The sequence below is a fragment of the Cygnus atratus genome, chromosome 20 (assembly GCF_013377495.2).
Source record: "Cygnus atratus isolate AKBS03 ecotype Queensland, Australia chromosome 20, CAtr_DNAZoo_HiC_assembly, whole genome shotgun sequence".
Lineage (NCBI taxonomy): Eukaryota > Metazoa > Chordata > Aves > Anseriformes > Anatidae > Cygnus > Cygnus atratus.
The window spans coordinates 11409866-11424303 of NC_066381.1; the positions used below are offsets into that span (position 1 = coordinate 11409866).

General features: G+C 58.5%; 1 protein-coding gene across 1 annotated transcript in view; it reads left to right on the forward strand.

Moving 5' to 3' along the window:
* The first annotated feature begins 2046 nt into the window (after positions 1-2046).
* Positions 2047-14438, forward strand: part of RAP1GAP2 (RAP1 GTPase activating protein 2) — a 74868-nt gene continuing 62476 nt past the window's right edge. The window contains exons 1-2 of the mRNA XM_050714823.1: positions 2047-2138; positions 4375-4491. Coding sequence (XP_050570780.1) covers positions 2089-2138; positions 4375-4491 — 167 coding nt within the window. The 5' untranslated portion in view covers positions 2047-2088. The remainder of the gene's footprint in view (positions 2139-4374; positions 4492-14438) is intronic.

Genomic DNA, 14438 nt, shown 5'->3' on the forward strand with positions numbered 1-14438 from the left:
CTGCCCTTGCCCCCAGTGCTTGTTGCCTGCGGCCCCATCGCAGCGCCGCCTGCGTGCACCCACGGGCCTCCTGCTGCTCGGAGCAACCCAGCAAGGAGCTCCTCAAAGGGGCGGAGGGCTGAAAGCCAGAGGGTTTCGGTGCATTTAACGTTAGCTTAACATTTCCACAGGGGCTTGGAAATATCTCCCCTGCAGGGGTATTTGCTCGAGCTACGTAATGCGATTTGCTGTCCCTCAAGGAGCTCCTGCTCTGCACCGCTCGCTGAGGATGGCCACGGGGCTGAGCAGGGCTTCCTGGGGTGGCCTCGGGCCGGGAAATAACGGGGCTAAATCCAACAGCCTCGTGTGGGTGTGCTGGCCCCAAAGGGAGACCCGCCTGTGGTCAGCACGGTGCTGGCACCACAAGGGGGCAAATGGAAGATGCCTGATACGTTAGTGTGTGGTTCCTGTGAGATCGTGCCATTTATTTATTTTTAAACCTCATTATTTTAGAATGATTTTTTTTTCCTAAAATAAAATTTGTTTTAATTCTTTAAATCTCCCAGGCCTGCAGAACCAGGTGTGCTGAACCAGGACAGGCCGGTTCCCTGGCTCCAGGGCAGAAGGGAGAGCCTTGGCTTCTCCTGCACCCGTTCTGTTCCCACATGGCCCCGTCACTGCTTCCCCGCCTGGCCCCTGCCAGGGAGCGAGCATTGGAGAGAAGCCGAGGGAGCACCAAGGGATCAGAGAAGGCTGCGGCCCTGCCCTGCTGGGGGCTGCGTAGGCCAGAGGGAGTGGGAGTGGGCTCGCTTGCTCCCGGGCTCATTAAAATCTGCTGGTTTCAGTATAAACAATTGCCTCGTCATCATTTCAGCCAAAGCGTCCAGCTCAGGACAAAGTTATTGGCCCTGCCACAGATGCTGCTCCCTGCAGCCCAGCAGGCTGCCAGCTGCTGAATGCTGTCCTGTCACTGCAGGCTGGTGGACGCAGCCTGCTCAGGGGCGCTGCTTCTGGGCTCCCCCCAAGGGAGGGTCACTGCCCACGTGCACAAGACCCCAGCTGAATCCCCATGTGTGACACTGGGAGAGCCACAGCCTGTGCAGCCACCAGAGCGCCGCACTGCTTTAGTGAGGGTCAGCCGAGACAAAGGTGTTAATGTGTTCCAGGTGGGCTCAGCTCCTGCAGGAGCGGGACTCTGAAATTGCCAATAAAAGGTACTTACTTGGGCTACTAATGTTACTTAATTTAAATGAAGTTGCTGGATCATGTACAACACCTGGCAAATGATAACTTGCAAAATTTTGTTCTTACAAATCAGAAAAGTTAGGATTTAGGGCCAGAACTCTCCTTTTGTGAAACCACTTTTAGTGTGATTTGAATCTTCTTGAAATAATCTCTAAAAATAGTTCCAATTCGTTTCCTAAGCACCAGGGGCCATCCGTAACCCAGCAGCTCGCAGGGACTTCAGACAGCACGTCAGGACCAGACAAAGGGCAGGTTTTAGCCTTGATTACATGGGAGGAAAATTTTCTCTTGACGTTCCCAGGCTTCACACATGCAAATTGCGTCGGTTACACGTTTGTTTCCGAGGATGAACTAGGAGAGGAACGGAGCCCTTCCTCGGGGGGCTCGGGGGGCCGGGAGGGGGGGCAGAGCCGGGACCCCCGGGGCTTTGCAGCGCTCGCTGGGGACTCGCTGAGTGCCGCGGCCGGGACGCAGCCGTTCCCTGGGGACCATGGCTGGGTGCGCAGGGCAGGACCCGCGGCGGGACGTGTGCGCGCCCCCGCTGCCGGTACCGCGAGGTGCCCGCACGGCCCCGGGGCGGCCGGCGGGGAGCGGCCCTGCGGCTGCTTTACGTAACGGGGCCGCCCGCCGGGGCACCGGGCCGGGCGCGGGGTGCGGGAGCGGCGCCAGGGGGAGCGCGCAGGGCCCGGCCGCTCCGCTCCGCTCCGCTCCGCACCGCCCAGCCCAGCCGAGCCGAGCCGCGGCGCTGCCTCCGCGCTGTCCGCAGCCGGGACCCGCACCGGGACCGCCCCGGGGCTCCGCTCCCCGCCCCGCCTCGCCGTGCGGCGCCGAGCCCCGAGCCCCGCGGGGCGGCCCGGCGGCGGCATGGCCTCGGGCAAGGCGGCGGGGGAGCGGCGCTGGGAGCTGGTGCGCTGGTGAGTGGGGGCCGGGGGGGGCCGGGCGCTGGGGGCCGCGGGAGGTGCCCGGGGGCCCCCGCAGGGCCGGGTCGGGTCGGGGGTCCCCGCGCCCGGCGGGGGGGCACTTTGCGCGGTGGTCCCAACTTGGGTGTGCGGGGCAGCTCCTGGGGCTGGGACGGGCGGGGCAGGCCGGCGCTCCGCTGGGAGGGGGGCACCCAGCCCCTCCCGGCACGCCGAGGGTCGCGGGGCAGCCCCAGGAGCGGGGGGCACCGGGTGCTCGGGGCGGGGACACGTCCCCGGCAGGAAAGGGGCAGCCCCGGGCTGCAGCGGGGGGCGTTCGGCGTTTGGGGCGCAGCGGAGGCAGAAGAGGGTCGGGGACCCGCCGCACCCCGGAGAGGTTTGCTGTCTGGGGAAACGTCCCAGCCCGGCACGGGAGAGGTGGGGGACACCGGCAGCGTCCTGGTCCCACGCACACCGGGCCGTTGTGGCTGCCAGCGGGATGTCTCGGGACACACAGGGGTGTTTGGGAAGCATCGTGGCTGCTGTCGTGGGGCTGAAGGGGTGCTGAGGCAGCCGTGGTGCGTGGGTCCCCACTCCTTCCCGCTGGGGATGGAGCGCTCGGAGCAGCTGGGACAGGCTGACATTGGAAACAAGCTTTCTCTGTATCTTTTTGTTTTTAATTGTGTAGTTTGTGACGTCCAAAGCGTGTGACTTTTGAGCAGGGCGCTGTAGCCATGCCAGGCTGTGAATGGAGTGGCTTCGGGTGACAATGCCCTGCTGGTGACGCAGGAGCTGGGAGCGGGCCCAGGGCTTGTCCCCACGTCCCAGCTGTGGCTGGGAGCCCCGCGAGCCTGGGCAACAGCCAGAGTGGGAGTCATTGCAGGGTTGTTCTAAAGTGTTTTTTTTTTTTTTCTTTTTTCTCCTCCCCTTGGCAGTCCAGAACACCTTTTCTTGCACACTTAGACACAAAGTATTGTAATGGCTGCTTTGCTTGGCTGTTCTGCCATCCCTCTTTTTCTTCTCCTTCCTTCCCCCAAATCCCTCTGGCTTTCCTGTCAGTGCTTTTTGCAGCACTATTACATGCAAGAGCTGTCAGGGAGCACTGGGACTGCACTGCCCTTGGTTCCTTATACCAAGAAACCCGGCAGGTCAGCTTGTCCTGGAGACTCGCCAGGAGCCTCCCTGGCTTATTTCTGCTGGGGCTGCGCCCTCCTGATTGCCCTTTCCTCTCGGCTTCTGTTTGTCCCAATTAATGGGCACAGGAAATGAAATTCCAAGTGTGTGTGTGTGTGTCTCCAACCAGTGCTACAGAGGTTCTAAATAATTAATCACTTGCTGATGAAATTTCATATTCAGAGGCAGGCGTGTGAAGTGCAGCTGGCTGTGGGGATGCAGGCAGCAGAGTTTCCCACTGAAAGATGGGAACAACTGCAGTTACAGACATCTTGCTCACGTAATGGAGAACCCACACTTCTTTAATCGAAATAATAACCATTGATTCATCGCTTGAATACTATTTAATAAGCTTCAACATCTGGCCTGACATTCAAAACAATGTTAGAAAGGCATTAGTCTGCTCTGGGAGCTGGTAACGGCGCTGGGGGCTTGGCATGCCTGCGGGCGGGGCGGGGGGGACGCATGGTACCGCGGCGGCCGGCCGTGCCCCCGCGCCGGGTGGCTCTGAGCAGCACTGAGAGAGCTGAGACCACCTCGGCCTCCCAGGGTTTCCTAGTGAAATGTCCTGCACCGCTCTGGAACTGTTTGCTCTTTGTTTTTCTGTGCGTGGCTGTTAGGCGTGCCTGGGGTCTGGCTGGGGGGCGCTGGGGGGAGGGGCGCAGCTGGCAGCAGCTCCACGGGCACCTGGCTTGGGGCACAGGAACTCCTGCGAGGCCCTGTGCTGCATCTGCCCCCACTTCCCTTGGGGCCACTGCTCCTGGTGGCAGCAGGGCCAGGAGCGAGGGTGGCCGGGGGGTCCCTGTCCCTGAAGGTGCCTGGGAGGAGAGCCCTGCCCGAGCCGTGGCAGCGTGCCCGTGGGAACAGCGGCTGCTGGGCTGGGGGGGGACACCACAGGGAGGTGGTCAAACGGGCAGTAATTTTGCTGCTTTCATTAAGGAACACACAATTATTACTATTATTGTCTCACTTGCATCCTTAAATAGCATTTCTGAGCCAGTTGCTCCCTGTGTCCTGCATCTCCCTCTCCCAACCATCCTGCGCTAATGAATATTTCAGTCTGTCTTGTTGTTATTTTTAGGTACGTGAGAGAGGGCCGGTTTCGGATCGAGGAGAGGACGCTGACGGCTTTCCAGTGGCTGTACTCGCCGCAGCAGCACCGCATCGTCAGCCGGGCGGACCTGGGCTCGCCCAGCAGGTAACGGGGGTGTGGGAAGCACGGGCACGGCCCTGGCCCCGTGGGGCTGGCCCCGGCCCTCACCGCAAGCTCCTGCAGCGCGGCCGGAGGTCTCCTGGGTCTCAGCCTCTGTTCTGGGGCTCTGCAAGTGTCTGAATGTTCTGCGGCCTGCTTCAAAACAAGGCTCTGGGAGCGGTGGTTGCAGACAGGAGCTAGGAACCTGGTGTGAGCACACCTCTGGGTCAGAGCAGCGGAAAGGACAAACTGCTGACTGCCTCCCCAGGCTCCCTTCTGCAAATCCCGTGCCTTTGGTCGGACACATCACCTTCTGAGCACCTGCTTTATGCATGTAGCACACTTGGGTGTTACTGTACAAACCAACTGGGAGCCAGGGGCTCTGAACTGTAAGTGACCCCTCTGAAAAATGTCAGTTCTGATACCACGATTTCATTCAGTGCTTAAACTCTTTCCTCCAAAACTCATTGAAAATATGGCTTGGAGCCACATTGTGGGTATGTGCTAAGGCTTTTTCTGCCTCTGATGCATATGCATTGCTGTCGTTTTAGATCCGAGTGTTTGGTGATAAAACGTCATTAACATAAAAGCCTCGTGGGCCTCCAGAAACGTATAGTGCAGCACCTATTTTGCTGCTCATTAAGAGCACTGGAAAACACACAAAAAAAAACAAAAATCAAACCCACCTCCCCAGGTGGCTACGTGGCTGAAAGCTTTTCCCTCTGTATTGAGCAGCAGTTCTGCTACGAGAGCCCTTAAGAGCCTCGAAGCACTTACCTGCCCAGAGCAGCTGGAGGGGAGCGGGGGGGGGCCATGGGTGCCCCCCAGGCTCCGCTCCCTCGGCCCCTCGCAGGGCTGGGCCCTTCCGTAGCAGGGCACGGGGTGCAGGAGGTGCCTGGCTCTCAGCGCGAGCTGCTGCTGCCAGCTGGCTCCTGAGGTGGTGATTCCTTGCTTTGTGAAAAAAATCCAAATTACCGTGCTGGCTATCGATTTTTAACTGTTTTTTTTTGCAAATTGCTGTCAAAGTTCACATTAATCTCACCATTGAGGTGTGTATATCATGCGGAACTTAAATGCATGTAATGTGATTTATAATTACTGTTAAGTGCTACTGGAGTTGATTCCACCGGATGCGTTTCATTTTCCCAGTGGGCTGGGAAGTCACCTGGAGAGCTCAGGAGGTGCAGGAGGGGCAGGCGCTGAGCTCTGCTCTCTGGGGACAGGACCCGAGGGGACGGCATGGAACTGGGACAGGGGAGGGTCAGGCTGGTGTTGGGGAGAGGTTCTGCACCCAGAGGTGGTCAGGTCTGGGACAGGCTCCCCAGGGCGGTGGGCACAGCCCCGAGCTGCCAGAGTGCAGGAGGTGTTAGGACAGCGCTCTCAGACACAGGGTCTGATTTTTGGGTGGTGCTGCGTGGAGCCAGGAGTTGGACTCGATGAACCTTGGGGCTCCCTTCCAGCTCGGGGTATTCCGTGGCTGTGACACCAGTGGCCAGCTCTAAGTGGTGGCTGCATCCCTGTCAAGGGAAAGCGTCACCCTGGCAGCGAGGTGAGTGGGGGGTACAGGGCGGGGGCCGTGGGCAGCAGGTGCCAGAGCTGCCCTGGCACCAGTGTGACCCGGCCGTGGGGCTCGGGCTTGCTGTCACCTTCTCCTCTGTCACGTCTGTTGGAAGGCAGAGAAATGCAGGAGGTGGTGGCTGCCCATGGTGGGCAGGGTAACCACGCACAGCGTGTCCAGCGCTCCTCCCTTAGAGCAGTGTTTTAGGCAGGTTCCCACCAGCGATAAGCAGTTAACGAACAATTACACTGACAATCAAAATACCCGTCCCGTTGGCCTGAGCTCCCATGGTGGCTGAGGCAATGTACCAAAGCATTTGTGCCGGACTCTGCCACCCACCTGCCCGCTCACTGCGCTGCATCCCGCGCTGCTCCGCGGCCACCCTGAGCCTGCTTCGGGGCAGTGCTTACGGTGTGGCCCCAGCGAGCCTGCTCTGGGGCAAGAGTGAGGAGTCAGCTGCCTATTGGGGATGTCTTTAGGCCTGCTACTGATTAGAGATGTTTCTGGCAGGATGAAATAGAAGTTTTGTTTGAGGTTGCGCAGTCAGCAGTGCCATGCAAAGCGCCCCAAAGGGGAGGGAGGTTGTAACATGGCTGAAGCCTGATGGCACCGCCATCCTCTTTGGTGGGCAGGAGCAAGATGCTCACCTCGGTGCACCACGCACTGCTGTGGAGGCGTCACTCAGGGAGTGTTTCAGTGCCCCAGGTGGCACAGTGGTGCCGGGGTGCTCAGCCGCATTGCGGGCTGTCACATTAGTTATTGTCATGTCAGTCGGATCCGGGTCTTTATGTCGCGTTTGCTTCTTTTTCTGTGCATGATGGTAGTGGCACAGCTGAACGAGAGGATGGGTGATCCATTGGAAGGCTTAATGTAACAGGTGTTTCATTATTTTTATTATTTATACAAATTAGTGTGCTCCTCGGTCTCACTCGAGCAGCACTTAAGGAGGGGTGAGAGCATGCAGCCCGTTCCCTGTGGGCTTTTTTCTTGTCCTGGTACCACAAACGCACCGCCGTGTGGGGCAGCAGCAGCACAGCGCCCTGCAGGCAGTTCCTGTGGGACATTTTGCTCTTACAGCACGCTGCGGGACGCCCACGCTGTGCTTTGATATCACGCTCTTGTATCTTTTGCGCTCATTTGGGCCGGGATGCTGGAAGTGTTCCTGTGCCCGCTGCTGGGGAGCACCATGCTGGGTATGGGGCTCGCAACGGAGAGCAGAGCTGGGTGGCAGAGGCCGCTGTGGTTTTCACGAGCGGCGTGGTTCTCGCTGACCTGATGCCAGCAGGGGCCTCCCCCAACACGTCGCTGCTGTGCCCCGGTGGGAACCGGCACGTCTGGGGGTGGGGGGCGTGGGCAGGACGTGGCACAGGGAGCTGCGAGTCCCGCGCTGAGCGGCCTCATAGCTGAAATCACTTCCTTGGGATTTATTGCTGTTAAACAGATGTCAGTGGTGCCAGAAATGGGACTTCCATTGGCTTCACTAAATCTCTTTAGAACCCAGTGGAACCAAAGTGACGCAGCGTGTGATGATGGTCCAGGGGCATCCTATGGGTTCTGCTGGATAACAGGAACGTGGTGCTGTGGCAAGTGCCCTGTGAAGCAGGAAGGGTGGCCCTAAACCTGTCCCCATTGGCTGGAATAGGAATTCTGCCTTCCAGTTCAGTGGATCCAGATTTTAGCCCTGGAAACTCTTGCCTGGTCCCAGCCTGTGTCTGTCTTCAATTCAGCCGTAACAGATGAAAGGGCTCACACATAAAGGCTGAAGTCTGTTTTGCAGTTGAATCCAAAGATTTTTTTCTCCTTTTTTTTTTTTTTTTTCTTCCCTCTCCAGTAACCTCCCTACCTCGCCCCCACCAGCCCTTTTGCCCTGAAAGCCCCAGGGAGGCTGGATGGGTACGATCCCCAGCTTTCGCTGGTGGCTGTCACCCCAGCGGCGCTGCAGAAGCTCCCGGTGAGCGCCAGCTGCAAACCCTGCCGAGAGCCCGCTGCCTCTGGACCTCGTCCTCCCCGTGGGGCAGGGACGTGGCCCCAGGCCCCAGCCCCGAGCTCAGTGCCGCGGGGGCGAGGCGTGCGGCACTGCTCGGCACCGGGGGGCTGCAGGAGCGCAGCTGTGCCCCACACCCCGCTCTGCGCAGCGCGGCCGCCAGCCCCTCCTGGTCGTGGCCGCGGCCGTGCCTCGCCGCGAGGTGAGCGGAGCCGGGCGCAGTCCTCAGCAACAGCGCTGCAATAGCTGCAGCTGCGCTTCGGGGCTGCCGTGGGGTGGAGAAATTCCCTTTCCCTGCGTTTATCCGGCGCTGATGCTTGCCGTGTTAATCTTGCACAGAGAGACCAGCCAGAAAATCAAGGTAAGATGCTTCTGAATCTCTCTAAATCTGAACTGCCATCACAATGTACAGCAATATTTAAATAGCGTGTGGGGACTGGAATATAGGCAAGTATGGTGAGCCTGTAACAGAAAATATTTAAATCTGTATTTGTCCTTGTTTTTACCCTGGATGGGCTTGCCTGGATGTAAATGTGAGGCACAGCTGGGAGATCTATTGTTAAAATGCCTTACAATTCTTGGTTTCTGTTTGCATTTAAATATGTAAGGACTACTTCAGGCATGTAGACTTTCTGTGTCAGGCATGGGGACGGGAATATCCTGCTCGTCAGGAACGTGCGAGCTGTGTGCCCGCGTGTGGCAGTGTCTCGGCGGGGTGACTGCCAGTGCTTTTGTTAAATACTGAAAATTCAAAGGAGGCAACTCCAGAGAGCTTTTCAGTGCCCTGCTTGTATCTGTCTTCGGGGGATTGTGATGGCTGGTGTTTGCCCCACTGCTGGTGGGGCTGGGGGGGGAAGGTTGCACTCCTGCCTTCAGCAGGGCACCTCATTTGCAAAGGAGCCTGCGATATTCTGTACATTTGACAGAAATAGGACATGGGAAGAGATTGTTCTGACCGCGTACCTTCGTTAGCCCAGGGCACCCTTTGCTGGGGTAACCCTCCTCCCCTCTGCTTTTGAGCAAGATCTCTTGCTTATCTCTGCCAGACAAGAAAGCACCATGTCTGCTCAGCAGGCAGGGGCAGAGCACCGCGTTTCTCTTTATCCTGCTCATCTCTGCAGGCAGAGCGCGAGTGGCAGCCCAGTGTGGGAGCTGACAGCGGGGCTGATAAGGGCTGCGCGAGCCTGTCGTTTGCATCCCTGGTGTACGCAGGACATGAGATGAATCCTGCTGGCTACTGTCTTATTTCCTCATCTTTTGCAGGTTCCAGCCTCTGCTGTTTTATTAAAGATTGCTTGTTGCTTTAGCAGCACAAGGGACATAATATCTGTCCACATGGAGTGATGTATTGAGGGTTGGAAACGAGCCAGTGAGTCTAAATTCAGATTCAACAAGAAGTGTGATTCCAGACGGCAGGCTCACTCTTGGCGTGCACCAGCTTTAACAAATATTTCTTTCTCCCTTTGCTGCTGATTCTTCCCAAAGGGCCCATATGATGCCCATAGCAGCAAAGCTGCTCCCCTTTGCTGATATCTGTTTTATCATCCTTCCTTCCTTCCTTCCTCCTTCACCACTAAGCCTGTCTGTGTGGTAGCAGGGTCCTGGGGGCTGCTCAGAGTCCATCTGCTTCTGCTGCCTCTCTTCTACCTGGCGTCGGGCTGCTCTGTTTGTCATTAGTGGCTGCTGTGGAAGCAGGAACAGGACTTCAACAGCAACACTACCAAGAGGAATTTTTTCCAGGAGCTAAAAACAGCTCCTTCTCCCCAGACCTCTCTGCAGTTTCACGGGAGTAGATGAATCCCTGCTCAGACTTAACATCTGCCTCCAAGTTGGATGCCAAGCCGGAAAGAGCTGTTTCTTGGTTCTGATTTGAATCTAGCCCAGATATTGCAAAACCCACCCAAAATGGTGGAAAAATACAGGTGATGTTGGCAAGATCTAGCAAGGTTTTGACAAGCTTGTGTCCAAATCTGGTGCGTCTTGTTTGCAGTGTTTAGATGGAGCCCTGCACAAGTTTGGCCTTGAATCTGAGTGCTGATTGCTGCCTACACCTGACCCGGTGCCAGCGCATCTTGGCTCCAGGCAGTCGCTCCTTAACCATCTGCTCCGGGGGTTTGGGGAGCGGGGCAGGCGTGGGGCTGCTGCGAGGGCCGGCGGTGCAGAGCGAGGGCACCCACGGACTCCCCGCTGCTGTGGCAGCGCCCCGTGGGACGGCTTCGTGAGGGTGCTGAGTGTCGCTGCGGGCTGTTCCCTTAGTTCTGTTAGCAGGGAGCTGTTCCAGAGGTTCTTTGTGTTAAAGCTCATAAACCTCCTTGTTCCTAGCCAAAACGTGCTTGGGTCTATCTAAGCCTGTGCCTCCCTCCCACCCCGCATTTTGCCAGTCCTGGTTTTCAGTGTAAGCAGTTTTCTGTCTTGCCACAGTTTCTTCACAGACTGGTGGCGCACCCCCTCCTAGCCGGCTGTCTGAACTGGGCCGAACACTCACGGTTTCCCTTGGCTGGCTCTCGTGCTGCTGCGCGGCCCCTCCCCATGCTATGGGCACCAGGACAATTTGGGGGAGAACAGCAGGAATTGGGGTCTGTCAGGTTTTGCCCTAACACGTCCTCCCTCAGCAAGGCCACGAACCGCTGGGCAAACAGACGAGCTCTGCTCCTTGTGGCACTGGGGCCACAGTGTGGCCGTGTGGCAGACGTGGGGGTGGCCGCGGGGGTGGTGCTGGGCACCGGGCTGCACGGCAGGGACGTGGTGGCAGCGGTGCCTGCCCTGCCCTGCCCTACACGGGGACCAGCGGGCGCCGGCAGCAGCCTGCACGTGGGCTTCCCTCGCACGATGCTTGCGTGTGCGGGTGCAGAAAGCTTTGTGCTGGGTGCCCCGGGGAGGCGCTGCCGGTGGGCGCAGGGGGCTGCTGCTTGTCTGAGGCATCCTCCTGGGGGCTGGGATGGGCGGGGGGTGCAGCAGCTGGGGGGTAGGGACGGACACGCAGCACGTCCGTGTGCTTGAACTGGTTCTTCCTAAAGGGAGACTTTCTGTGGGGAATTTCATCTCCTTGCAAGCAAGATGGAGATCTGAAATGCATGAGCCTGAGAAAACCAGCTATTCCGTGCGCCAAGAGGTTCAAATTCATAGCGGACCAGGAATAATTACTGAGAGACCGGAGGTCTGTGCGATGGCGTGGGTCTCATCTGATCACAGTGCTGTGAGCAGCGCCCGTCTGCAGTGAAGAGTGGGGCCGGGTGATGCTGGGACACACCAGCTGCTGATGTGCACCGGCCAAGTGCCCGGGGAGCTGCCCGGGCCACTGGGAACGTGCCTGGGGCAAGCTCTGGGCTAAGGCAAGCTCACTGCTGCTGCAGCTGCCTGCAGAGTGATGCGTTGGGTGGTGGCTGCTTCGAAGAGCACTTCAAAGCCACTTTGATAGAATGGACGACAGGCAATTGCATCGCTCGGGGTGCAGGGACGAGCCTCTGAGCTGTCAGCTGCAGTGAATGGCCTCAAAAACGTGGAAGCTGTGCTGGAGCGTGGGCTGTGCCGAGTTGTGTGGGGCCTCAGTGCCTGCAGGGGCGAGACCCGTGGGCCTCACCCTGCACTCCATCTGCTGTCCACACGGGAATGGTGCAGGTGGAAAATGAGATCCGCGAACCCGGCCCTCGGCACCTCCGTCCCTGCCGGGGCTGGTGCCCTGTGCCACGCCGCTCGCACGCCCGCGCGGCCCCAGCTGCACGGCCTCCATCTCCCCCCCCGGGCACTTCCAGCGGGTGTTTTCTCCCTGTTGTCTATTCCTTAGGCTGGGGGTACTCGAAACAGAGCAGCCTTTTAAGCGTGTAAGAAAGGCAGCCAATAATTTACATGCTGAACTTCCTCTTTGTTTTCTGGCCAGTTGAGCATTTTGCTGGGAATCGGCCCTCCATTCCTGTGTGCGTGCGTGTGCAGTTGTTGCTCTGTTTTGCAGGCTGGTCCTCCCAGTTAAACCCCAGATGTAATGAGCCTTCTCTAATGAGTTTAACAAACGGGTTTTAGATAAACAGGCTGTGCGGCTCCGTCCCTCCCCGGTCACTGCCTTCTGTTCCCGACGAACACAGGGCAGCTCCGCCTGACGGCTGCAGCGAGCGGCCCCGTGGCTGCCGCAGGTGCCGGTGCTCCCCCGGGGGTCTCCGTGTCTGGCTGCCGGGTACCAGAGGTCGCCTTGGGGGGACGAGCAGTGCTCCCCCCCCGCTTGCCATTGGTTTCAGTAGCAGCGAGAGCACCGTGGCAGCTGGTTAATGGTGCAGACTTGTGGGCTATCGAGCAGGAAACAGCTACCTTGGAAAGCAAGGTTTAAAACCCTGGCTTGTGGGAAGCTGCTTTTCTAGGCTTTGAGTTCCTCTCTTCATTTTACTTTATCACAAAGGAGAGAAAACACTGTTAAAAATACTCCATGTACTGAGTCAGAATTAATTCGGACTCTGTTTTCCTTTGCTGTGTGTCGAGGCTGATGATATGCACAGCGTGTTCTTCCTGCCAGGACACAATCTAATATTTCTGGGTGCCCACAACCTTCCTTAGAATCATAATAGAAAGATGAATACCCTCAGTGCACCGCATACAATATTAAAACACTAATGATGCAATCAGTCTCTCTTAGCCCGAACAACAAAGGAAAGGATTATGCTGCCCTTCCTGGGCAGAACTCGCCTCTGGCTGCACGGTCTGTTTGCTGCCGAGACGATGCCTGCAGGGACACGGTGCCAGCCCTGCCCTGCCCGCGCCGGGTGCTCATCCCTCGCCCGGGTAGCGCCGTCCGTGCTGAGGAGCCTTACGAGCATCCTGTGCTGCCTCCCGAGCATCTCACCAGCAGTTGCAGTTCCTATTTTTCTATTTTTTGTATCTAAAATCTGGTCTGCCTCTAGCCTGCAGCAGCCACCGGATCACCTCTCTGTGGGCCTGGAGCAGCTGGTGGGGTTTGTGCCCCACGCTGCAAAGCACCCTGCAGGCTGCAGCCGCGCTGGAACCAGGCGGCCTGGCTGCTGCGCCCCCGTGCTGCTGTCCCCAGGCCCCTCAGACCCAGGCTCTCCATCCATGAAGGTTTTGGGGCTGGTGTCACTCTGAGCTGCCCCCTCCACGTGGCTCAGCCTCAACGGCGTGGCCCCTCCATGTCATCGCCCGCAGCTGGGCACGGGGGGCACGGCTCCATGGCCCCGGGGAGGGCTGCCTGCTGCGGCCATCAGCTCCAGTGTGCGCTGGCAGCGTACTGCCTCTTGTAAACAGCACCGCAACCCTGCAGTTTGTGCTCATAAAGCTTTAATGCCACGCACTTGTCAGCATGCTGTTATTACCGCAGCCTCTTGCTCCCTCCCCTGTCTTGCTCCTTTGTTGTGCACGCTTGGTGTGCACGATGGAGCCACCCAGACCTCGGGCACCTCCTGCCTGTGAGGCCCCCGCGGCACCGAACAGATGGCAGCAGCTCGGGGGGGGCAGGACGGGGTGCGTGCCAGGTAGCTGCGATGCCTGGTGTGCCAGGAGAGCTTGGCTTTATTCGTGTGCTTGTTAACAACTTGATTCACTGCTGCCAGCTGCACAGCACCTCCCTCGTCCTCTCCAAAGGCAGGGGGCAGGGACGCAGCGCTCACGGCCTCAAGTCTGGAGCGGAGCAGATCTGGGTCTCAGTGGTGAGTCAGGCGCGATGTGCTCTCCTGGTTTTGTCAGAGACCCCTTGGGAAATTTTAATTTTGTCTCATGCAGATGGTACCAAGGAGGCATCTTCCCCCAGGCTTTTGTTTCCTAGATTTGGCTGATCAACTATGATTTGGCTGCATCTGCTCTGAAAGGAGGAGTTTTCCTTCTTTTCCTCTGGTGTTTGAGCCCAACTGTGTGAAATACCTTGGAGGGAAGAGGCAAAGCAAGAGAATGAATGTCACTGCAGACAAACTGCTCTGGCCGTGCTCCAGCAGGCGACACGGCGCTGGCAGGTGCCTCGTGGCCTCCTGCCTGGGGCAGGCGCTGCTGCGGTCCCGCTCCGTGCGCGGGTAGCGTGCCGTGGGGACGCAGGATGCTCGCAGGTCTGATGCGATGTGGCTGGAACAGGGCGGCTGGCGCAGCCCTGCCAGCTTGGATTGCCTTGCTGGGATGACTCTGAGCTCTGCTTGGCCCAAATGCCCATTTCCGTGGATCTGTATTTTTCACAGGACTCCTGGGGTGGGAGCATGGGATCTGGGGCTCCCTGCAGGCAGGGTGGGGTGGGCCCTGCACAGAACTCTCCTTGTCCCTGTCCTCACTGGCCGGGGCTGACACGGTGCCAGGGGGCATGGGGAGCGCTGTCCCACAGAGGAGGTGTGGCGAAGACCTGCTGGAGTTGGTTTGACTGCTGAATGTAGAGGCCTCTAAACTAATATTCAAAAAAAATGATGTGTGGCTGCTGCAGGCCCCCCTGGGCTG